Source organism: Macadamia integrifolia, chromosome 1 (genome assembly GCF_013358625.1).
Source record: "Macadamia integrifolia cultivar HAES 741 chromosome 1, SCU_Mint_v3, whole genome shotgun sequence".
NCBI lineage: Eukaryota > Viridiplantae > Streptophyta > Magnoliopsida > Proteales > Proteaceae > Macadamia > Macadamia integrifolia.
The window spans coordinates 22,005,271-22,031,024 of NC_056557.1; the positions used below are offsets into that span (position 1 = coordinate 22,005,271).

Genomic DNA, 25,754 nt, shown 5'->3' on the forward strand with positions numbered 1-25,754 from the left:
TGTTCTAGATTTACATTTTATAACCATCTTTAAGAAGAACTCTATTTGGTGGACTAACCAATTTTTTATTTTTATTTTTTTTTGGTTAACGATGGGTTAGACTTTGGGCCTGACTAGTCCCACGGGCCCATACTGACCCCACAATCACATAGACTAAGCCATATCAAGGTTAAATGAGAACCATTTAACTTTCACTGAAATAAATGAAAAACACTAAACACCCCTTATAAGTGGCCACAAAAATATAAAAAGAGTTCAACTCAATATCACATGCTCTCTAGGGAGAAAATCCCATGTCAACTCGGCCTAAAACAGCTCCTTTAAAGGAAACAAACATTTGGCCTGGTTTTGAAATAGTGGTCTAACATGTGAACAAACTCTGGCAAATCTGAGTTTAAAACTACGTTCTTTGTTCAGTGTTCTAGAAAAATCCAAGTACATTCAAAATTCAAATCTGGAAATATTTAGAGCAAAGGATCAGAACCGTCCATTTTTTCTTCAAAAGATCAAATGTTGTGAAATTTCCAAGTCCAAAGTTGCCGACATGGTATGCATCAGAATTTCTACGGTGAAAGGTGTTGATGGAGCAAACCATGGATTCCTCTAGAAACCCTTATTTTTTAATTCTTGATAATGGAAATGATGATACGGTTCACACTCTCCAACAAGGACCGTGTATCCCTTCATATAAACCATCAGATCAAAATCTTCTATTCTCCAAATAATTGCTTTTATCATCCAAGCCTTCTTAAAAATCCGATCAAAATCATCTACGGTGAGGCGATGGGGTGCAGTAAGTAGTTAACAGTTGAGGTGTGTGTCTGACCCCTTTCAGTTGTTAGATGCTCACTACAAACAATTTGGACTCTTAAATTCCGTAGTTGAAATCATTCCAAGATGGGGAAATAGTATCAAGTATCAAAATTGTATCGATTGTTACCAAATTTCCGATTACATGTACGTAAAAAGAAAAAAATGGTAAAAATATCGAACAGAATCTATATTTGTATCGTATACATACCATATCTATACTGAATAAAAACCATATCGATATCATGCCAAACTAATAAGGTATCTATATTGAATTATAGAAATTTTTTCAATTAGATACAAATTCAGCATCTACTCTTGGTATGCCATTTAGCCTATAATATACTGAAACCATACCATATATCAAATACCGCACCAATTAACACCCTTAAATTGAGAAGCACACCTCATTTACAAAGATTCCAAAATACTGGTTCTCAGAAGTGATCCATAGCTTAGATTTCCTAAATCAAATTGGCATCATAGCCATTAAAATTTTAAAATCTAAGGATATTTTATCGTGGGCCCCACCAAAAATCTCTTAACCGCCATCATCCTCAAACCCACAAAAACCATTAACCCTTCGCTTACAAACCACATACAGTGCCACAAACAACCAATCCTAGCCACATCCCACACGTACGGGAATACAATATTCACACACAAACATTTCTCTCTCTATCTTTATCTCTTTCTCTCTCTAACTTTTTCTTTCAATTTCCAATCCAGCTGGAAAACGCAATATCTCTATTCCCGAGAGAAAAGATCCGCCTCACATTTCCATCATTTTCTGGTCTAAATTTTCCCACATTAAATATTAGAGACCTTCTTACCAATATTTCTCGCTGAAACCTTCCAAACACAAGAGACACTTGGCGATCTCCGCAAAATTGCAGCTCAAAAGGGCAAAAGAAAAAGCTGGAAACATGTGGCCATCGATTTTCTATCAATTTAATATTATTTTCTCTCTCTACACTTTCTCTCTCCTCTTTCATTTTCCTGCCCAAGATGAGTGGTCTAGAGGCATCCATATCCCTTCTAAGCCTCTCAAATTTCATTGGCACAACTCCCTCTTTCGCTAGAATACGCGTTGCGCTTTTCTTAAGAGTGGTGCTGAGGTGGCGAAAAGTGCAAGGAAAAGTCCACCCCCATTTCTCATCCTTTCTCACTTTTGATCCACATTACCTAGTGGCTCATAAATTTTTTAATTTAAAATATTTTCTTTTTCTCTCTCTACAGAGAAGCATTTTAGAGGCTAGAGATATTTTAAGCTTTTATCCTCATCATAATTTTGATATTACGATTTTACCCTTACTTTTTTCTAAGATGAAGCCACGTGTTGGACGGCTCAAGCAATCTGAGCCACAAGATTTCAAGCTTTCTCGAATTTTCCAGGAGTTTATTAAAAAAATTAAAATAAGTTATCTGATGTGGCAAGCTCCGCTTTCTTCTTTCTTCTGAAAAGCCCCGAAGATTTACATAAAAGCGTCTTTGTTCCTCGTCTCGGACTCTTACCTCTTACCCCTCTCTCTCTCTCTCTCTATCTAACGATCTCTCTCGTTTTTCTGGTCATCTTCGCCTTCTTGTACTCTTCTTGGATTCTTGGATCTCTCTGGTTTTCTGTTCCTCTTAAACTCTACCTCTATCTCTGTTCTTTGCTGAATCCAAGCTTTGATTCTCGTTATAATAGCAGAGACGGAGGTTATACGGTTCGTTGCAGGATCATTCATTTGCTTCTTCTTGTGATTCTCTTTGAAACTACCTTGATTTCATCTCTGTTGTCCTTTTTGATCCATTTTTAACCGGATTCTGTCTTGAGAGCTGTGTTCTCACTATACTGTTGCTGTATCTTGTAGCCGTAACCTGAAAGATCACTTTTTGTTGTTTTTCAAATATTTTTGGGGCTTTTGGGTTCTCTTCACTTATCTAAAGGTTCTTGTTTGAAAAATTTCTGTTCTGAGAAAAGAAAAAGAATTTGCTTGTGGTTGGATTTGATTCCTCGAGTGGAACGAAAGGCGTTTGTGTGACCTCGACTGTTGACGGATCATTCATTTCTAGGGTTATTGGGAAGATTTTCTCTGAAGAAGTTGGATACAAAGACGAAGAAGGAAGATAGTTGATTCTTTATTTGTCTCAGTGCTATTTTTTTCAGATCAAGATTCACTCAGGAAGGATGATCATCGGCTCTGTGCTACCTGTGAATATGAATTGGAGAATGGGGAACAGCTTATTCTGCCGTGGATCTTTGGTGAATCTGTTCTTGTAGTTGAATAAGTTTGATTCCAGTTCCTCTGTCGAACTCCCAACGAAGGAGTTGTAGAGGAATTGGGGGTTGTAGGGACAGAAGGCTCCCGATGTCAGTGTGAAGAGAAATTTAATTTATGCATATTTTTGGGGTTCTCAGCTTTTTCGCAACTCAAATTTTGCTAGAAGCCATTGAAGAAGGTTATAGAATTTGAAGCATCAGAGATCTTTCAGGAGTCCTGTTCAAGAGCACTAGATCTGTTTCCGTGGAACGAAAAGGGAGTTTTTCTGAGGACTGAAATTGCAAAAGAGCTCTTCAACTATGGCCGTCCAGGTATCCAATCATAATACACCTTTCCTCTCCTTTTTTTATTTTTTATTTTAATTACAATTTGGGCTTGCTTCCATGAATTTACATACTGAATATGTCAGCATATCCTTAATCATAAGCCGTTTTTGCCAACTACTAAATTAATTTTGAAGTGGTTGCATTAGGTAGATATGGAAATGGAATTAATCTGATATTATTTCACTATTCTTTACTATTGAAATTTTTATAGAAAATGATTGTTCTGTATGATGATTTTCATAAGAAAAAGTAAGTTGATCTCCTAGAAATAATTATTGGAAGAAAGCATTGACGGACGGTATTTATCTCTGAAGAGGCACTTAACAGTTTAATTGCCGTTGCTGCAGCTGTGGTTAGATATAATGGTTGTTTTGAAGTTTTTGGCTCTCTGCTTTAAGTTCAGTGGGATACTTTGTAATTCATGGTGAACTGGTAGCTCTTATCTCATTAATGTTTTTGCCCTGATTTTAGGATGGTAGTGGAGGAATATGTACAGACGCTGGTAACATCAGTGACAATCCTGTTTGCATGGATGTTGGCACTCAATTCGGAACTGGAGTCCAACTAAAGGAGATGTATCCCTCTGCAGATGAATTTGCACCCAAGGTTTCATTTTTTCCGCAGATTTGAAACCCTGCTGCTATTGAAAGAATAACCCAATTGAAACTTTTAAGTGTTTTCTCCTTTCTCATCATTGCTCTCTGCTCTGTTTCAATAGGCAAGAAAACCTTACACAATCACAAAGCAACGAGAAAGATGGACAGAGGAAGAACATAAGAAGTTCCTGGAAGCTTTAAAGCTGTATGGTCGTGCATGGCGTCGAATAGAAGGTTAGCCCGAGTGGAAGTTACAGATTCCTGAATTAACTTTCGACTTTTCTTTTTTAGTCCATATGTTGAGATGAATCTGTTTTCATCTTCTTGTTTAAGTCTGTATGTTGAGATTACTCTATTTTTATGCAGAACATGTGGGCACGAAGACTGCTGTTCAGATTCGAAGCCATGCTCAGAAGTTTTTCTCTAAGGTTCTAACCCCAGTACCTATTTCCTCCCATAATATGTGCATGAGATTCTTAAAGTAAGTTTATTAATCCATAAACCCAAGGCGTTTAAACGTTCTTCGGAGGGTTTTTGGCTTTACAAGTTGATGCGTGTTGCTCATTTTTATTCTGCTTTTTCTTTGTCCAGGTGTTCCGGGAGTCAAGTGGCAGCAATACAGGCTCTGTGAAGCCAATTGAGATTCCTCCTCCCCGGCCAAAACGGAAACCTATGCACCCTTATCCTCGTAAACTAGCTGTTTCAGTCAAGAAGGGAAACTCAGACCTAGAGCAACAAGAAATGTCTCCATCTTCAAATTTATCAGTTACAGAATTAATAAATCAATCTCCGATGTCAGTTTTATCTGCAGTTGGCTCAGATACGACAGGGTCATCATCATCAAATTCACCCGATGGTTGTGGTTCACCAGATTCATCAGCTGCTGGTTCAAACACTATGAATTATTTATTTCCTGATCAAGGGAATGGACACATGCCATCCACTTCATTGGCAGAGGATGAAAATGGATCTCCTTCATCTGTCCTGGTGAATGTTGCTCCAATTCTGCAGGACCAATATTCCATGGTACTAACAATGACATTGCTCTTTAGCTACGTATTGTTTCGGCTATCTTTACAGTTCTGGATTCTAATTAGGTTACTACTGTGTTTCTTTCCATATCAGGATCTTAAGAAAGTTGACTTGGGATCAAAAGATGCTAAAGAAGATACAACCTCAGAGGCACCCACGGTGAGTCTTAAACTGTTTGGAAGGACAGTGTTAGTAACCGACTCCAGCAGGCCATGTTCTTCAAATGTTGAAGCTCCCAAATCATTGCCCTCTGATAACTGTCAGGAGAATCTTGACAGCAATGAGGGAAATCCCTTGCAGACATCACAGTTGAATGCAATGCAGACAGAACTGTCCTCGGAGGCAAACAATAACCCTTTGACTCCTTGGGCCTGTGGAACTCTGCCATTGTTCTATTATATGCAATTACAGAAAGGAGGTCAACACCCAGTAGATGCCACTTCTGCTGCTGCACTACCTTGGTGGACACCGTTTGGAGGTGTACCTTTCCCTTTTCTTCCACCTCAGAATCCAAACTCAACTCATACACCTCCAGATTCCTGTGTAGAGGGAGTCTCAGAAGACAAGGATATTCACAAAGAAGGATCTTGGACTGGTTCAAACACTGCATCAGTGAATGATGTTGGCTTAGGGGACAGGAATGGGGATGTCGTTGATTCCCAACGTAGAGAACTTGATTGTGATGAGGAGGAGAAAGAGCCAGGTCTGTTTTTTTGGTTGAAACCGAGTGAAACATCAGCCTTCTCCCAGCCAAAAGCTAGCCCCAGTAAGTGCACAAAGGGGTTTGTGCCATATAAAAGATGCATAGCAGAAAGAGATCACTGCTCGGCAGTGACAATTGGGGAAGAGCGGGAGGGGCAAAAATTCCGGCTATGCTTGTAGTCATCCAATTGGGTGATCTTCCTATAACCCACATCTTCCATTGTTCTGCAGAGATGTTTGTTGTTTAACAGTTTGGGAGCTGATTAACGTCGACCAGGCTGGTTTCAGTGGTTGGATAAAGTGAGAAATGAGATAGAGGGGAGGTTGCTAAGGAACCATCTGAGTCCATGTAAAATCTTAGTTCTCTTCTTTTTGTTTACTGCACTGCAACTGTTTTAAAGGTACAGCTTCCCATGCATAGGGTCCTGTGCTCTAGATGTGTAATCTTTTTCCTCAAAATTCCTTGCAGCAAGCCCTGTAATCTTCAAATGTTTAGATCTTCTCTATTTTTTTTTTAGTTCAAATGGCTAGATACTCTAATTATTATATATTTTTTGGTCCAAGGTCTTCAAGTTTCATTCTTGGTTTGGAAACAAATTGATCTCGTTACTCCTAATTGTCCCATTGTTTACGTAGGAAAAAGTTTTGCCTTACTCTTCCCCAAGAAAATCCCTGTTTGGTAAAGTATGTGAAAAATAGGGGAAAGAACAGAAACAGAATATGGAAATTGTCAAAACAGTATTCAGGATTTCAGGTAAAGATCCCCACGTGAATTTCACTTAGGGGAGCACTAATGGACTGAAGGACCACCATCAATGCCGTGCGAAATAGGTAGCGGCAATGTCTGGTTGACGACGACACTGCATAAATTACCATGTGAATACGTTGATCGCCGCAGCAACTCGACTCGACTCAACTCTATCAGAATGTTTGCCACAAGGCAGGCATTTGTGATGGGAAACTACTGGATTGCAATTCATGGCAACAATTAGATACTAGAGATGTTAATCTGAAAGGTTCAGGTACCTGAAATTAGACATGAACTGGGCTATAGACATGCATGTACTCTGGGAAAAAAGACAAAGGGAACAGACGTAAGGTGAAATGGTGGTAAGGACACCCGAACACCAACCATGCCAAATTTGGGCTTACCAAACATAGTACTGGTTAAAATCGAAAACGAACGAGCAATTAATATGAACAACTTGTTAGTTCACTTACCTACTTGGTTTGATCCTAGAAATCTTGTATTGAATCTCTCTCTTTTTCATTGTTCTTGGCAAAAATTAAATGGTTCTTTCAACCTCGATATGAACCAATTCATGTGGTTGAGGAGTCAATATAACCCGCAGGATTAGTCAGGCCGAAGGGCAAACTCTCTCTTCTTTCTCTCTCTCTCTCTCTCTCTCTCTCTCTCTCTCTGTGTGACGGGCTTGACATGGAGCTATTGAACCCAGCGTGGGCCGTGGGGCCTGAATGCTTCAACACCACAGGTTTCCTCCCTGTAGGGGTTGTAGATAGTTCAACACTAGTGGTCCCTTGGTGTGGGTTCGAATTTCGGATGACATCAATGAGCCAACAGTGGCAAGGGGTGAAAAAGACTCAAAAATCCTGGTCCATGGAGTGGGTCAGAGTCTCTCACCACAAATACCTAAGGGCTAATAGCCTGACATATTAAATTATGACAACAGAAAATTTGTGCAAAAAAGAAAAGATAGATATGATCATATTTTTGGTAAAGAATTGCATCTATAACATTAGTAAATGTAGTTTTGCCACCAAAATAAAATAAAATAAAAAGAAATAGGCAGTTGGATTCATTCACCTAGGGCTCTTCAGGTCTCTACAAGGATTCAAACATGAAATTGGAGATAGGATTGGTCCAAAAAAACCCTAGAATCAGCCTCAGATCTGAAAACTCAACGATTCTACGGTTTTGGACCAAGAATCAGCTGTGTCAACTTGGCCACAATTGTGATCTATCTCGGCCAATTTCTGACTGATCCAATTCCGATTTTTGAAACGGTGGGTCTATGGCTGTTCATCACCTGAATATCAGTTGCAACCAACAATTCTGGAGAAAAAAATTCAAGTTTTGGGCTTTTGGACCGGCCCTCCAAGTGGCCTACTCTGAATGTTGCAATGCACTCTTTTCCTTCTTGTGTTACTTTATGTTAATCAGAAAAAACAAAGCATGTTACTCTTCTGAGTTTTTCAAAACAAGGAGGAATAAGGAATCATGAATCAAACAGTATTCTTAATTAATTTGGCCAATGCAAGAACATTAGAAGAGTAAGACTAAACCAAAGGGAAAGTTGTATCAACAAGCTAGACAAATGGTTAAGATCTCTTAGATGTGGCTTGCCATATTCTTCTGGTCCTCATCAACAAGAATGATCCATGGATTGTTGACTCAAAAATATACGCATCTTAATTTCCAGCCTGCCCTATCGTTCTTTGAGTCTTAATTGTGATCAAAACAGTCTCCTGTCAACCAAACTCTTGGTATAGTCTTAATGGTGTGTTTAAATAACTTCACATCTCACTTTACAAACTGTACAATATTGAAAAGGCAAAGACAATCTTTGCCTGTCCCGCCATTACAAATTAATGAAATAATTAAGATCATATCAAAAAAAAAAAAAAAAAAAAGATGCTACTAGATAGCATAGTTTTTAAGGCGGTAAGGCGACGGAGGCGTTTGAGGGTCTTTCGGAGCGCCTTAGCGATAAGGCGGGCATAAAGCGTTGCCTTATTGACTAAAGCGTTCCTATGTAATTTTTTTATAAAACCAATCTATTTGGCTCAAATCCTAGTTGAATCCTATTACTCATATGTTAAATAAATATTAAAAGTTTATATTCAAACCAATGTAAGATATTTATAAAAAAAACAAATCAATAAAGTGAATAAACTAAGTTCATCTTCATCAATCATCAATCATCATAACATACTAACATATAATATAAATACATAATTATGAAGCAAATTATAAAAATAAAAAAAAGAACACATAAAAAATACAAGTATTTATTATACTTGCCTCTATGATGCCAAAATGAGTGCCTAAGCCCTAAGATCATCCACTATATTTCTACTTCTGTCAATGAAGAATGAAGCTCACCGCTACCGGAGCAAACTCACCGCTGCCGGAGCAAAATGGTCGCCTAGATAAGTGGTTCTTCCTTGTTTCTTGATTCCTTCTCAAAGCCCTTTCTTAAAACCCTTGACAAAATCCAAACCCGGTTTGTGAATTGTCTTTTTGTTTTGGTTATTTTTGGTGGAGTAAAGTTGATCCCATACATCTCAAGTGTTAATAAAATCATACACCTACCAATAAAAAATCTATATTTAGAATCTTCATCAAGTAATTTTAAAATGTGTTTAAAAAAAAAAAACCTATAAGGCGCCATTTCACGTAATGCGGAGCACTGCCTTACCATCTCTAGACCGCATTAGCGCCAAGGCGCTAGTAAGGCGTCGCCTTAGCAGTGCCTTACAAACTATGCTAGATAGTGTACCGTGATAAACTAGAAGCACTAACCCAGAAAGGTTAACAACAATACCTGGGAATCTGGGATGATGTAACGATGTGAACCACATATGATTGTTTCAATCAATGATCGTATCCAAGACAGCCAAGTAAACAGATACAACAAGCTACCCAATACTGTCTGGGAGTTTGCTTTAGTTGCAGCTTTGATCTCGGCTTTGCAACTTCCACAAATATGACTCTGCCATCCAAAAACAAGACAGGATCTGCATTCAATTAGCGTCCCTATGTTAATGGGAACTTTCCACTTCAGGAAGAGATCAAATCTGATACTACTGAAAATTGTGAAAAGACAACTCTAGGCAGAGGATATGTATTAATTTGAGGCATTTTTCAGATGAATCTATATCTCATGGTTCATTACCCTAGTCATATTGCTTTAATCAGTGAAGAGTTGAGATTTGCATAGCTAAATTAGATTAAAAAAAGGGCGTACCCAGTGCACAAGGCTCCCACCATTGCAGGGTCTGGGAAGGGTCGTAATATATGCAGCCTTACACCCACTTTGCGCAGAGGCTGTTTTCCGACTCGAGCCCGTGATCACTAGGTCGCAGTGGAGCAACCTTACCATTGTGCCGAGGTCCATCCTCTAGCCAAATTAGATTAGCGGGTCATTTATGGAATCCGGTTATGGTCTATGTAGTAATCAGTCAAGTTCTCATTCGTAACACAAGTTTCATCGAGACTTGAAGATTAAGCTACCTAAATAAACACATTCCCCACCACTCCCCCTCTTTTTCATCATTATGTTCATTAGAAGGTTAACTTACTCTATTAGCAATAAATGTACAATTGTATATAATAAGATTCAAATCGACCAAAATCCACATACCTTCAATGTGGCTCATTAGATTGTCAAACAATTCAAAGCACAACACAGCCAGAAGAGTGCCAGCAGGATATTTAAATGTGGCCCATATATGGACTTCCTTTCAATTAGTTAGTACATTTACTGTTAGATCAAGGCTTGAATGTCAAGATGCCCAGCCAGTACAAGATTTTACAGGTTCAAAATTATATGATGAGGTGGCATCTGTCAAATATAGAAGTAACCAGGATGCTCTGAATACAACAAAGGATTCATTTTATATACTCAATGCTAGGTTTCCATGGTCTTGAAAACAAGAAGGTACATCTGACAATATAGAGAAGCTAAGAAGGAAAATAAATTTTAATTGTGGATCCTACAACAATAGATTCTTCAGCCAGTAGTACAAGGCCAGCTTCAGATGAAAGATATACATTCTCTCATACACAATAATTTTGAAGGAGAACCTGCCTCCAAATTCTACAGCAACCTAGATGGTTTTTCCTCTCACCCACCCTCTTCCAACCTCCAACAACCCCTCCCCCAACTAAAAAAAGAAGGGGAGAAAGAAAAGAGAAATGAAGTCTAAAATGTGATAGCTAACTGTCTTCCAAAAATGGCTTTAGAGAATTTCCTTTTCCCTTTCCTAATAAAATTTGGCTCAGATAAGAATTTAGATGTCGATGAGTGATTTATTAGGCTTGATCAGATCATTTGCAAGAGTGCAACTCTGACAAGGCATGATGTGTTAATACAAACTTCTAAACAGAATTCAGGTTCTCAGGTGTTAATAGAACTTTTTAAAGTTGTAAATAGTCTAAAAAAAAAAAAATTAGATCACAAAAATAATTCTATAATTATTAGCAAATTAGATTATATAACTTTTCTGAGTAACTAAGTTACTTATAGGGAATCCCAAGGGGGTAGTCGAGATGGCAAGGGACCTCACTGCAGGAAGTGTGGTTCTGAGTTCGACTCCTCTTACCTCCTTGGGGCCACTCATATGGGGGTGTTTAGTTCTCTTCACTACTTTCAGTGAAAGTCGAATGGTTTTCATTCAAACTCAGTATCACCAAGTACATGCGGTTGTGGGGTCAGTATGGGTTGAGGTAGTCAGGCCAAAGGCCTGGATACCCGTTGTTAGCAAAAAAGAAAATGTTACTTTTAGGGTGGTTATAGCTTATTATGATAGCTTTGGCTGTACTAAGATGAATTACTAGAGATTTTATGCAAGACAATTAAAACATAGTGTGTATCGTGCTGCCCACATTCTTCCCTCATGTTGCATATGGATGGAACTTTCATTTAGAAGTGTGCCCACATAACTTACCCTATAAAGATGCAGAACTGAAAAAACTAATCACACCATCCTGTCTAGGTCCAACGTCATTAATGAAAACTCGTAGAAAAATAAAATAAAAAGGGCTTACCCAGTGCACAAGGCTCCTGCCACTGCGGGGTCTGAAGAGGGTCATAATGTACGCAGCGGCTGCAGCCTTAACCCCGTTTTGCAGAGAGGCTGTTTCCTGATTCAAAACCATGACCACTTGATTACAATGGAGCAACCTTACTGTTGCAACAATAGCACCCTCTGAAAACTCATGCAAAAAGAGCAACAAATAATTTTAGAAAAGATTAAAGGAGCAAGGGAGGAGCATGTAATCTGATGCCTAAACCTTAATGCTCACTACTGCAACCAACACGACTGGCTAACCCTAATGTCCACCTATGCAACCTGTTAAGATGTGAGTCACGAGTTGGGGGGTTTGTCCCAACCTAGAGTTAGACCAGGTTGCTTTAGTATTATTTGGTTTCCTGTTTAGAGTAGGTTTCCTATTTAGACTACAACTGCATTTTATACATACGTCATAAATAAAGGAACTGCCCACAATAGACATACAATCCAAATCTGTCGTGGGTTCAGTAGTCTCTTCTTCTTCCTCTATTGGTCCTGGTTTCTCACATCTTAGATTTGATACAAACCTAAACAAAATATCTTGAATTTATTATGTGTATATTATCTTTATAGTTGAATTATCAAGCATGTACCTTTCATGAATTCCCTTTAATGGCTTTCTTAGATTCCTCCTTGGTTGCATAACGAAGGAAATAAAAAACCTCTAGGTCTGTTTGCTACTCTATCCATCAGAAGTTTGACTGCAAAACAGACAGATTCTGTGTTTCATAAATTATGAGTTCTACAAAAGAATAAGAAACAGAATATAATAATATTATGAGGTGGTAAGGGAAAAACCCAGTTAAATGTCAACAGAATCATTGGTCTCACCTTCAACAAGATGACCAAAGTTCTGAAAAGCATTTCGCGATATATACATATTAGAAGCATTAAAGAAGGGAGACCTTCTTTTATCTGGCATAGTCTTACTCCAACTTTCAAGGACTATGAGTTAGGCAGCATATGCTATCCAACTATGCATTTGATAAGTCTTAATGTATTCAGAGTGTTACAAACCCAAGACCTATAACCAGTAACTTGAGAGAGGAAAGAAGAGAGAAAGAGACGAAGAGAGACTGCAACTAGAGGAGCAGTCAGTGTGTTTGGCAGTCCCCCTCATTGTGTATTTACAATAATCACAAGATTCAAAATCAGTAACCTTACAATTAGAGACCTTGTCGAAATAAGAAACCTAGATCCTAATCTAACCAATTTAGGAAACAAAGTACTAGCCTAAATCTAGCCTAACTAGGAAACAATAAACCAAAGATAAAGTCAACAACTAATCACGATAGGGACAAACCCCTATCGTGACACATACTTTAACATAGAGTGTTCAACATTGTCAAAGAGACCAAAGGAAAGGCTAGAATTTTTTAATTTTCAACTATTTATGCTCAGTGTGGAGTAATCCACAAGATTCAGAATCATTTTTATGTGATCTATAAATAAATACCTACTAAATGCAAATGTACTGACCATATAAACATATCTATGCAGACCATTCCAAAATTGACAGCAGCATAAATCTATGGTTAACTCCATCATATAAGTATATAATGAGCAATTGTATAGAGCCAACAATTGATGCATATGCAATCATTTTCCCAGCAGTTGACCCAGAAGCTGTCTTTAGAACTGAGACCACTTAAACCAAATAAAGGCCATAGCTCTCTTAGGAAGGATTTTTTTTTTTTTTTTTTTCTAAACCATTTAAGAGAAGGAAGCTTGTCGTGCTTTAACTGGAAGGACCCTAATATGATGGAACTCAAAGAGACCAGCTGATACTTTTTATTCACTAAAGTACAATCTGCAACAAGAGCAGACCTCCATGATCCTTCATTTCCAATGGTGAGAGTTTTCTGTCAATACTATATTCATGCTCTCAAAACCATCGGCAGAAGGGGTAAATTGGCATCTTCTATGTTGGAAGTCTTCTGCCTTGTGGTGCTTCCTTCTTTCCTTTCTCTAATATACTGATATGTAATCAGATAGGCAAACATTTTATGTTATATAAGCATCTCTAATGTAGGCAATAAGAATTTGGCCCAAGACCTAAAAATGAAAATTGTTATATTCAGCTTATCAAATAATCTGTGGCAGAAAGCACCACCATTCAAGGCCATGTCAGTGTTCTGCTCAGAGATCAATTTGTTACTACTATTGATTCATCCAATCAAGGTTCAATATAGAGATATTCTCTTCTAAATCTTAACACCAGATTTATCTTCTTCATTTATCCATGCCCACAACAAGATTTCAATTCTAGTTTCAGGAGATAATTTTCTGAATATGAACATCAAGTTACCCTAAGGTGTGCGAATGGAATATAAAGTGATAATTGACATTTTCTGAAAATAATGCTTCCATATTTCCATTGGCTGCTGATTGCTCCTCTACCACCAATGTCCAACATAACAGAAATAAATTCCAGGGAAATAGAATACGAATTTAACAATTAATCACTAAAAAGGAAAAAATATTATATTCTTATTGTTGAAAGTAAAATACCCAATTCATCTTTTTCAGAATCTTTCACATTACAAACACAAGAAAACCAGAAAACTAATCTCTAAAACAGAAGTGCAAAGGGAATGAAAAATGGGCTTTTACAGAAAAAAAATCTGACCATTGGCATAGAGCTTGGTGGATCTTCGTGTACTACTCTCCGAGGAAGAAGGAAGGCAACCCAGACCAGCCAAGCCATGGTGATGTCTCGATAGAGTTGCAGAAAGAGGTGAAGGGAATTGCAAGCAAAACAAAGACGAATTATGAGAAAAAAAGTGAGTTCATATGGTTATCATGAAAAGAATGGGAGTTGCAGGGATAAATGAAGAGGGGTTTCCAGTTTAGACTCTGTCTCCATAGTTTTCTTAGGGTTGGAGATGAAGCCCAAGGAGCAACTATCAGCGAAATCGCTGCCATCTCCACTTCGAATCCAACCATGGCACTATTGGCCACAAAAATCGTCTCCAGCTGTTGGTCCGGTGAAATAAGCATCGGGTGGTTGAGAGTCCCTTGAAACACTTGTCCAGATACACTCAACCATCCGATGCTCATAACCTCCCCGCTTGCTACAGAAAATGTGAACTAGATATTTTAGGATTGGAAGGGTGTCCATTGGTTGATTTACCCCTTTTTCGGTTTCTTCATGTATCCGGTTTGATCCGGTTTTAGCTTGAGCGTTTGGGAAACACTTGTAATTAATGAGACCTTCAATATCTGTCTCATAGAGCTCATTTGGTTTCCGAGCCTGGACCAATTTGAAAATAGACATGATGATCACTATTGCATGTTATTTTCATACCACACTTTCATATTGTTCAGCTCAAGTCGGTCAGGTTATGAGCACTTTGACTCGTTTGGTCCCATGTCACTTTAGATGTGATGATCAATACGGTTGGGTATTTGTAATTCTCATTCGGACCAAGGCATTTGGTTTAAGGTGTACTCTATTCGACACTGTTTTGTTTGTGGCTACATTCAGTTTATTTAAACCGGAGAGTTATTTTAAATAAATTTTAAAATTTAAAACTTGTGACATATGCTGCCCAAGTGGGAGATTGTAAGATTTTCCAATTAGGTGGGTTAGCATAGTCAAAGATTTGTTTTCAAAATCAGTCTAGTGGTGTTGACTACAGATGGAATAAGCAGAAAGAATCCAATATTATTGGTAAGTGATCTTTATGGAGATATTTGATTCTATTAGCACACCTTAATGATATGAAATATTTATTATTATGTGTAAACCTAAAGTATTGTTTCCTTAATGGGGAGGAAACCCTAATTTTATTGCAGCGTTGGTCCCTACTCTCACCCCTATATATAGTTATCACTGACATATTAAGTGAGGCTAATGACCTAAAGCAAAAGGGAAAGAGGGTAGATCAGACCAACATTGATCATGTTGTACAAGGAGCATACAAAAAGAGAATTGAGGAGATGTTATTCTTCATCCATGGATTCGGGTATGCCTAAAACATGTTTTTGTAGTGTTTATCGTGCATGCTCATTGATCTCTATGAATTGTTTTCGCTTTTGTTTTCTATCACTTTTTAGTTGTTGCCACTGCTCTTCAAGTAGAGAAATCGTCGATACTACTCACGGAAAGAAAAAGGATTTAGGGATGAAGGAGCATAGTATCGATTTGGGGATTAAGGAGGTCTTTTTTCGATTTGGTGTTAAGGGGGTTAAGAGGTGAATGGATCAGGTTCATGGAAGAGAATGTTCTCGTACACTCCTAATCCATGGATATAGAATCTATTAAATGAAGAGAGAAAATTAATTCTATATCCATAGACCAGGACCATACTCATACATTCTTGTACGTGAACTTGATCCGTTCTCGATTAAGAGAGGATATATTAAGTACATTTTATAGAAGGATATTTTGGTATTTAGAAAAAAATATACAATCTGGTATCAGCATTTAAGGTATATTCTGTAATAGAGATTGACGATAGAGTATGTAAGCGTAATTTGATATTATGCAAGGATGTCTATCTAATAGTAGTATTCTTAAAGGGGTGCCGTTGTAAATTTTCCAAGATGGAATTAATAATAGCGGGAAGAGAGAAACCGACAAAGGATCGGAACTGACCAAACCGATATTTATTGGTTTCGAAATTGGACTTTCACAAGCGAATTTTTCAATCAAAGAAACTCATTGAGACAGGGTCTGAATGTCCCAAAACACTCTCACTATATCCTCAATCAATCGAGGCTTTACTAGTGACTGGATGTGCATGTATTGACTAAAATCTTAGATACCAAATGAAGTAAATACACCACATATATAGCCTCTCTCTTATGTTGGATACAAATAAACAAATGTATACACATAAACAAATGGTCATAATAAAGATGCATGTATATTCTTGAGAACAATAATAATACATCACAAATACAAAATAAAATTAAAAATCAGATGGACCTGAATATATGAGCAAAGCTCCCAGTAATAAAATACATCAAAAGAACTAGCAAGTCTCTTATCAGTGACATGCTCTTGGAAAACTTTTGGAATTAAACTCTTAACTATTTGACAAGTAATTATTTTATCTGGAATAATGTAGTTCTACAGAAATTTATAATTCATGAGCTTACTCCCACTGATATTTAGATAGACCTATTCGATTCCTCTCATTTTCATAAAGAACCTTAGCTTGAACATAATTAATAACCACTGGCTTAAAAGGCTCATCAATTCAAGATTAAAATCTATTATCATAATAGTCAGAGAAATATTAAAGGATTAGTTCCATTCCTTAAAATTGGAACCATTCAAAATTTTTAATAGAAAATAGCTAGGAAGTCAAAACTGACAAATATAATCATACATATTTACCAAAATATACAATATGCAAGAACCAAAGCCATATTAAACTTCCCAAAAATATAATTAAACCTGACTAATTAGGTTATTAATCAGATTTATCCCAGTATTGTTTTCAATAACTGTAGGAAAACATAAACTAGGAAAAGATCCGACGTCATCGAGGTCACACCTGTGGTGGCAAGATTGCCCAACATGTAGTGAAATCTTTCATATGCAAGGCGAGATGGTCGAAACAACAATACTCTGAAGATTTCATCACCTGTGGTGGCAAGACAAGAACCTCCAAAGTTGTGAAGCCCAAAACATCACTCTCACACTATCAAGTGAAATTGACCAAACAAAGACTCACCTGTGGTGGCAAGAGCACATTGTTCGTCATATGATCTCCTTGACTGCAATCCATCCCGAATAGTCAATAACAATTTCACAATCTCAGTAACTAGCCCACTAAGTGGAAGCGCAATCACTGAATTATGAAGACCTATAAACTTGGATTGCTACTAAATGCCCGTGGATTTATATTTGGTTACAAACAACAAGATGAGCTATTTCAGTATTTAATTAAAAGAAAATTCTACATAATCCCACAAAAGTAACCCATTGTAAACCCTAATAGTCAATATGACAACACCATAATTTAACAGTTATCAAAGTGAGTACATTCTTAGTATGACTGTTGTACTTCTAGCCATTACCATAAATAAAAAAAAAATTAAATATGATAATTTCCTATAATGATAATATGCTAAATATGAAAGTTCATAACATTTATTCATGGTAGCAAAAAAAACACATGAAATATATTATATTATCCATAATGCATTAGATATAAAAAATTGTATACAAATATGATATTTAGGCACAAATGACTTTAAAATCTAATACAAATATTTGCCTATATACTTTAAAGTCAATCATAATAAAGTCCTATAATTTATTCATGTTAAAAAATCATTATTTAATAGAGCACATGAACCAAATAATTTATAGACCAAAACAACAATAAGTCCTTAACAAATAAAGGTAATGTGAACTTAGATCCATAGTATGTATAAATAACTTCATAGGCTTTATACTATAAGCCACTAAAACTTTAATGGGATCATTTAAATCATTCAAGTACGATATATCTGTTTTATCTTGATGAATTTCTAATAAAATTGGAATTTATCACAAGTACACATAGAACATATAAATCCAAAGAAATATTACTTAAACAATGCACTTATGATATTTTCAATCATAATGGGGTATCAAAACTCATAAGTATGTGTCTTATGACGAAACCTGATATCACGGACTATAAATATAACATCGAAGAAAACATCGAAATACCCCAGATTGACTTAAAATTCATGACGAAACCTGATGTCACGGACGATAAATATAACATCGAAGAAAACGTCGAAATACCCCAGATTGACTTAAAATTCATGAAACGACAAGTGTAATATGCATAATAAAACATGTATAATGCATCAATCACTCTCAATAGGATAATAATTTGTTCTCTCATTAATATATGAAACGAAGATTATATGATCTAATAAAAGTACTATTTATAGGAGTCAACATCAGTTCATATTATAACTAAATCTAACTGCTAGCTTAAATAAACATGGCCAAAATAGTCAACAGTACAAACAGATTTCATAAAGCATTTCAATAAATCAAAATTAAACGATTTCTGATTCTATTTTCATAAACTGTTTATGGTTTTTACAATTATTAGACTCCAAATCTAGATTTCATTGAAACTATGATGAAAATAGTTAATAAACCATCAACATATACAAGCAATGTAGGATGATCTTGTGTTATAACATCTCAAATGTGAGTATATGTATCATCACTAATATTAATCTTTAAGATGTCAACTATCCCCACAAAGAATTTTCACTAAAGCCCACTTAAATAGATCACACTAATAACAAAGTTCAATTTGGTGAGATTTAAGTGCATTCACTGTAATGACTATATCACTCAAGAGTTATAACTGAAACTACATCCTTATCCTTTGGAACATGAATACACTGATTCTCTAATTTTCTTGTATTAACTGTGAAAAGAATAATAGCTTTTGAGATCCCCTCATCTTTAGGATCAAAAACCTTAGGTTACTATAATTTTCTTTAACTTTTGTGACATCATCTTTAGGCAAATGTCATCTACTATACTGTCCTAAGAAAAACTATGAAAGAATAAGATACGTCACTTTGGTGGAATCCACATCACCCTTTCATGGTTCCCTAGAAATGCATTATGCAACTAATCATGTGTAAAAGATTACACTAAATTTAATTATAATATATTTATTCATCATAGGGTGTTCCAAATATGATATGCAAACACAAAATACCATTAATTTTCTACCTTTGTCATTCATAAATAAATTTTCAATATCATGGTAATGATAAACAATGTAGAAACATTCATAAATAGAAATACAATTTTGAAGTCGTTCTGGAACAAAGATAGAACACTACAAATGTTTCAAAGTAGTTATGAATTTCATCATTCCACTCGTCAAACCATATAAACAGTACAAAGTACATGTGACAAACCAATCAATTTCTATTTAATAAAATAAAACGAATAAATCATATGCCTACGGTCCACAGACCATTTCTATTTGGCTTTAAATAGGTAAGATAATAACCACATAATGCATTAAAAATGTATGTTACTTTTACAATTGCATGTTATCACTACAATGAGATGTATGTATATGTTAGCATCACATCCATTTACATATGGTTTTCAGAACTATATTACCATGATAACAACCAAAACTCAAAACCAATGGCAACTATCATAATCAGGTTTAAAATAATAATAATAATAATTCTAATAATTAAACCAAAATCATATGATTCCAGACTACACTTTTATAAGCAGTTTAAGTCTTATCTATTTATATGATTTTCACAATTGGGTTTTATTAAAATTGTAAAAGTAGTTAATTCACCCCCAATTTATAAGCTCAAGCTCAAAACAATTTAAAATCAACTTTAAAACTCATTACTTTGGTTTTCAATAAAGTCTATTAAATACTATTTTAATGTAAATCCATTACACACTGGAATTTATTTATTTCAAATTCCTAATCCAAGTCCAAGCCCAAGCTTATCGTCATAACCAAAATATCCAAACGTGTCAAAACTATGAGTCATTGGGTCGGGTTGAAACCTAACCCGGCCAATTCGGTTCAATCATGTGTGGCCGCCCCATTTGGGTTGATCATGGTTCGATTTGGTTTGGTCCAAAGTTCAAGTGAACCCTATTATTCTTTTTAAATAAATAAAATTTTCAATGGCTCATGACTTAATAGTTTTCAATAGACTTAAAACTTTAAATAAAACCAACGATAGGTTGGAATCTATAATTGTAAAACCACTCATAGAATTGTACCAATCTAATAGGTAAAACAGTCACTAGATACTAATGACACTATCCGTTGTTTCTAACCTCCAACTTCAAGTTTTAATAGATTATAGCTGGAAAGTTCTCCGATTAAAGAAATAAAAAACTAACAAGAGAATCTTAAGCTTTAAAACCATCAAAGTCAAACAAATATGAGTTTATTAACTAAAAATCAGCACCAAATCAAAAGAAACTCGAGATTAAGTCACATAGTTAATAGTTAAAAGCACCAAAACTTATTCCAAACTATTCAAGAAATCAATCCGAGCCGATGAAGCAATACTTACCTACATCGAAGCCGACCTTCAAGAAATTGTAAACGACCAAAGTTGTTTATTTCGGAATGAAGACCTTTCTCTTTCATTGAACCATCATAATCGATTTACTAGCCCATAATCTTGATATATAGAAAATGTTGGGCTTGAGCCCATTAGTCCCTTTCTAAATTTAACTTAGTTCCTAAAATATAAAACATATGGGCTTAGCCCATTAGATATAACTTTAGTTTAAGAAAAAAAAAAAAAGAGAAAAGAAAATCAAAACAAAAACACATGGTCTTGGCTCAATTCAAGTTTAAGTTTTAAACAAAAAAAAAATGGCTTATATTGGTCAATATCAACTGGATCGGATCGGATGTCAATTCCAATGGATCCGGTAAAACATAAATGTATAGGGTAATAAAAAAATATTTTATTAAAATAAGGGTGAATCTATCAAATAAAATTGGATCCGATCAAAATTCGATATGAGACATTTAAGTCAATAGCCCAACGCCTTAGTCTTTATTTCACCTATTTTTTTTATTCTCTAAAGCAAGACAACCACCGCAAGTTGTAAGTCGGTTTTTATTTATTTTTAAACAAATATCAAAATTGAATCCAAGCCTTACACCGATTCCAATCTCAAATGAAAAACCAAATACAAGTACAAAACCATATTGCTAAAAGGTAGTTTTTGAAAAAAAAAAAAAACCTGCAAAACCAAAACGTGGATTCCAATCCCACCTCCTTCCTTTTTTTTTTTTTAGACTAAAATAGTCGATGATGCTGATGCTGCTATCGGTCCCAGATTCTAACTCCAACTAACGGGATCCATCCGTCGACAATCACTTAGGTGCTCGAAAAGTAAACAAAACCCCTCTCGGGTGGGGAGTAAATCAAATATGCCATTTTTTTTTTTTTTGGTACGAAATCCAACTTTCATTCATACATTAAAAATAAAAAATATTTTGCAGCCAATCGTCTCGACCATGAGCAGGCTCTGATACCATTGATAGAAAATAAATGCGAAAATGATTCATAAAGATCAATGAGTATGCACGATAAACATTACAAAAACATGTTTTAGGCCAACCTGAATCTATGGCTAAAGAATAACATCTCCTCAATTCTCTTTTCGTATGCTCCTTGTACAACACGATCAATGTTGGTCTGATCTACCCTCTTTCCCTTTTGCTTTAGGTCATTAGTTTCACTTATGGGTCATTGATAACTATATATAGGGGTGAGGGTAAGACCAACCCTGCAATAATTAGGGTTTCCTCCCCATTAAGGAAATAATACTTTAGGTCCACGCATAGTAATGAATATTTCATATCATTAAGGTGTACTAATAGAATCCAATATCTCCATAGAGATCACTTACCAATAATATTGGATTCTTTCTGCTTACTCCATCTGTAGTCAACACCACTAAACCGATTTTTAAAACAAATATTTCATTATGCTAGCCCACCTAATTGGAAATCTTACACAAACCGCGATTAGCAGCGACGAGAGAAGGAGGTCTATGCTGCTTCTTACCCAAATTGAGACAGGTTTGTACTTCTTCTCTGGCTTCCCTTTTAACCCGTCGATTTCCCCATGTTAGATAACACCAAAGAGAAACCAGAGATCGATTTTGTGATTACAGGGTTTGGGATTAGAAATTCGCAGACAAGAGATCAATTTGCCGATACCGAAGAAGAAAGAGATTGATTTTCCTACATATTTAACGAGAGAGAGAGAGAGAGAGATCTGGTTACATTCATCTGCAATCGAGCAAGAACAGTCCAGCCAAATCATTTTACTTGAATTTTTTTGTTTGATAACGCTTTCGCATATATATATTGATACTGTCTGACTGCTCTTGCAGTCTTCTTTGACGTCCTAAGTTCTAAACCTGTAACTTGCAAACCAAAGCTCAAATGAGCTTGATATTTGGACCGAAGGAAGATCCTATTGGGGGCAACAAAACCACAAAATTTCTTCAGTTCTGCCGGGTGGTTGGGAGATCTGAAAACTTTTGGAATTTAATTAGGTCTCGACAAAGAAAACTTTAGGAGAAAACTTGCTGTAGCAGATCCAGGTCATCTTTTTTTTTTTTTTTTCGTTTTTCTTTCGGATAAGAGAGGGTGGTGGCGGTTTCTGCCTTCACGGCTGTGTGCCATTGCTTTCCAGACCCCAAGTCCCCAATCCCAATTGGTGTTCGTGTTGTGATGTGAGTTATGGGATTACGAGTACCGTAATGGCGTTGGCCATCTCTATGGATTTTCTCTTTGAAGTTGGAATGATATAAATCACAGTCCACTGCCCTGTGATGGAAAACTCATTTTTGTGGAGTATGGTTTCCGAGGCTTCTTCTTCATTGCGCCATGCAAGGGTGTCATTTGTTTTAGTTATATGTCTTAGTTAATAGGGTAAAATTGTTATTTTAAAGTCACACTTAATAGAGAGTCAGAGATTGACGATATGGAGTGCAAACGTAGTTTCATATTGCACAGGGGGTGTCTCTCTAATAGTGACATTCTCTTGGGGTTGCCATTGTAAATTTTTTTTTTTTTTTTGGTTTTATTCTAAATAATTAACTTGGTTAATTTTTTTGTCTTTTTTCAATAACTAAAATGTAAGGGTTCAATCTGATTGGTTTTAGTTGGTTCAACAGGTTTATTCTTTTTTTTTTTTTTTTAGATACAATTCATTAATTTCGAATAGAACGCAAGAGAGAAGTACTACAAGAATCCTAAAAAACAAGAACTAGATACAAAAGGGGGAGGGTATAATTCCCAAAAGACAAAAGATGATGGGAAGATGCATGCCAAGCAAAGCAATCTGCCATCGTGTTACTCTGTCTATATATATAAACAAAATTAATGGATCTGAACCTCCTACAAAGGAGTTTACAATCCTGGATAACAGAAGCAATTCTCCATGGAGGCATCAGAGTCTGAATCTTAGAAGAGGTTAATTACTGGCTTCAATCACCTTTTAGATAACATAATCAAAACTACGATTCCAACATACTAGAAGATAAATTTTGCGGCAAAGGCCTTTATAACGTTTGCATATGTAATCCTAACATACTACGAAAAACCAAAGATAAACTTTCCATCATTACCTTTGCATATGCCACTAGAACCGGTCCATTCTCATTTTTTACACTTTTTTGTAAAAATTTTTGACACCCTTTCAATGTATATGTTGGAATAATAGTTTTAAAATTAAATATTCAAAATATTATTTTGTTGGGTAATTTACAGCGCCACCCTCTGGAGAATGCCAATATTATAGGAACACCCCCTCTCTTTCACCAAATTAGACTCAGACCCCCTACCGTCAGTCACTGTTACAGAATATACCAAGAATGGTGACATCAGCCGTTCATTTTTTTTTTTTCTAAATACCATTTTATCCTTAAAAATAATGAAGTACCGAAATTACCCTTACCCTTGATAGTTTGATACCACCCTTGTAATCCTCAAATAGATTTCTCCACAACCCTTCCAACAACGACGACTACGGCAGAGGAACTTTTGCTATTCACTATCATTGCTGCCACTTACCAACCTAAGGATCCTCTATTCCATCCATCAACCAAAATCAACAACTTCCTTGAATCTGTTTCTGATGCTACCTTCGAATCCGATGAAACTGTTCTCAAGATTGGTGAAGATTTAATGGCTTCTAACCAAACTGCATTTGCCACTTTCATCAACATCACCGATGTTCCTGTCGCCATTGAAAACCCACTTGATGATTCTGATTGTAAGGGTGAAAGTGAGAAACCAATTGATTGTAGAGATAGGGATATCTTTAATTTGCTGATGAAAGCATCCATAGAACATTTCACGGATGTCCACTTCTATCGTTTTGGGAAAACTGTCCGTGGATCGAATGACAGTAGTGTGATATGGCATGGAGATTTAGACCTAACCATGGAAACACTATTGCTTTTTATAAGGACTTCCGTAGGTATGTGATTTCTAGGTCTGGAAATTGTAATTACACTATGATTGGGATTGGAGATTGCCATTCTGGTGTGAATGCTAAGAGAAGGAAGAATAATCAAATAGAGGGGTTTGAGAAGAGGCCAATGAATGTTGCAGAAATTCAAACTTCTTTGCCTTTGGTTAGAGAAGAAATTTTATCTTGATGTCTGTTCTTTTGAGTTTCAGAAATCAGAGGGTGGATTGTTTATAGATATGAACTCGTTTCTTGCGTTTGGGTAGGATTATGTCAGTTGGAACTATGAGAAGACTGGGAATCCTGTTTACCTGCACATAAAACAGATGAAGAAATCTGTACTTGAGGATAGACCTCTCAAGAAGCCGACCCTTCTTGCTATAGGTATCTGACTCATGCATCTTTACTGGATGAGTTTTATGGCCTTTCGGAATCTACCTGTTCGGAAGATGCACCCCTGTAATGGACAGAGTTGTGAAGCTTCTTGGGGAGCCCAATATTTCCGATCTTTTTCAGAGTTGACATGGCTTGATATCCAAGGCGTTGGGCGGCAGATGAAAAAGGCGATTTTGTGGTTCGATAGAAGTCGGATTTTGTCATCAATAAACAGCTTGAAAGAGAGAGAGAGAGAAAGAGGGAGCCGGTGACGTGAAGAGATTGGTGACGACAAATAGTAAAACCTCAGAAAAGGTCAAGTTGCTTTGATAAAGAAGAAGAAGAGGGGTATTTTTGGGATAATAAAATAAGGGTGTTTTACTCATAAGGGCTAAAGTGTCATTTTATAGCATCACTTAACAGAGACTGATGGTAAGGGATCTGAGTCTAATTTGGTGAAAGAGAGGGGGTGTTCCTATAATACCGACATTCTCCAAGGGGTAGACACCTAAGTGACCAATAGGTGTGACTATTAGAAAGCATGTCTGAATGGTCAACAGACATATATTATGGAAGAGACATGGCTTTTGGGAACACCATTTGGAGGTGTCCCTTCTTATCCTATATATGGTAAGACAATCCCTACTTCAGATAAGGTTTTTTTGGTTTTCTTCATTATTCTTTGATTTTGTTTTTTGAACTATTGAGCCTAACCTACTCTCCCAAATGATCGTAGTTTGTGTACAATCAAACAAAGATCAGTGGTTGTTTTATCTTGGAGGCAAAATGCAGGAATCCCCGATTGTACTAATGAATGGAGGGTTTCAGACCTTAAGGAAAGTATCTAT

General features: G+C 36.3%; 2 protein-coding genes across 12 annotated transcripts; one reads left to right on the forward strand and one right to left on the reverse strand.

The window, feature by feature from the left end:
- Window positions 1-2,304: 2,304 nt before the first annotated feature.
- Window positions 2,305-6,281, forward strand: LOC122081539 (protein CCA1-like). The gene is made up of 6 exons (XM_042648709.1): window positions 2,305-3,388; window positions 3,875-4,009; window positions 4,122-4,233; window positions 4,366-4,427; window positions 4,591-5,025; window positions 5,125-6,281. The coding sequence occupies exons 1-6, from the start codon at window positions 3,377-3,379 to the stop codon at window positions 5,911-5,913; spliced, it is 1,545 nt and encodes a 514-aa protein (XP_042504643.1). The 5' UTR covers window positions 2,305-3,376; the 3' UTR covers window positions 5,914-6,281.
- Window positions 6,282-7,868: 1,587 nt separating this feature from the next.
- Window positions 7,869-14,627, reverse strand: LOC122081546. 11 transcript variants are annotated; one of them, XR_006141119.1, is made up of 6 exons: window positions 14,180-14,627; window positions 12,144-12,251; window positions 11,525-11,620; window positions 10,119-10,238; window positions 9,300-9,467; window positions 7,869-8,322 (listed from the first exon to the last, which is right to left on the reverse strand). XR_006141119.1 is itself a non-coding variant. In XM_042648724.1 (4 exons), exons 1-4 carry the CDS (start codon window positions 14,255-14,257, stop codon window positions 8,164-8,166), a joined length of 399 nt encoding a protein of 132 aa, XP_042504658.1. In that variant the 5' UTR covers window positions 14,258-14,627; the 3' UTR covers window positions 7,869-8,163. The 11 variants fall into 11 exon arrangements, 5 of the variants coding, with proteins under 5 accessions (XP_042504658.1, XP_042504672.1, XP_042504655.1 ...); XR_006141120.1 differs by having other exon boundaries at window positions 9,300-9,492; XR_006141121.1 differs by lacking the exon at window positions 12,144-12,251.
- Window positions 14,628-25,754: the final 11,127 nt, after the last annotated feature.

What these genes read in the sequence shown, in the direction of transcription:
- LOC122081539 (XM_042648709.1), top strand. An exon ending in CTCAGAAGTTTTTCTCTAAG is followed by an intron (nt 4,428 to 4,590) that starts GTTCTAACCCCA and finishes TTCTTTGTCCAG; the next exon opens with GTGTTCCGGGAGTCAAGTGG. An exon ending in TGCAGGACCAATATTCCATG is followed by an intron (nt 5,026 to 5,124) that starts GTACTAACAATG and finishes TTTCCATATCAG; the next exon opens with GATCTTAAGAAAGTTGACTT.
- LOC122081546 (XM_042648721.1), bottom strand. Translation starts at nt 14,257, where the DNA reads ATGGCTTGGCTGGTCTGGGTTGCCTTCCTTCTTCCTCGGAGAGTAGTA. An exon ending in GCAGGAGCCTTGTGCACTGG is followed by an intron (nt 9,468 to 11,524) that starts GTAAGCCCTTTT and finishes TTTGGATGGCAG; the next exon opens with AGTCATATTTGTGGAAGTTG. An exon ending in ACATCATCCCAGATTCCCAG is followed by an intron (nt 8,328 to 9,299) that starts GTATTGTTGTTA and finishes TTGTAATGGCGG; the next exon opens with GACAGGCAAAGATTGTCTTT.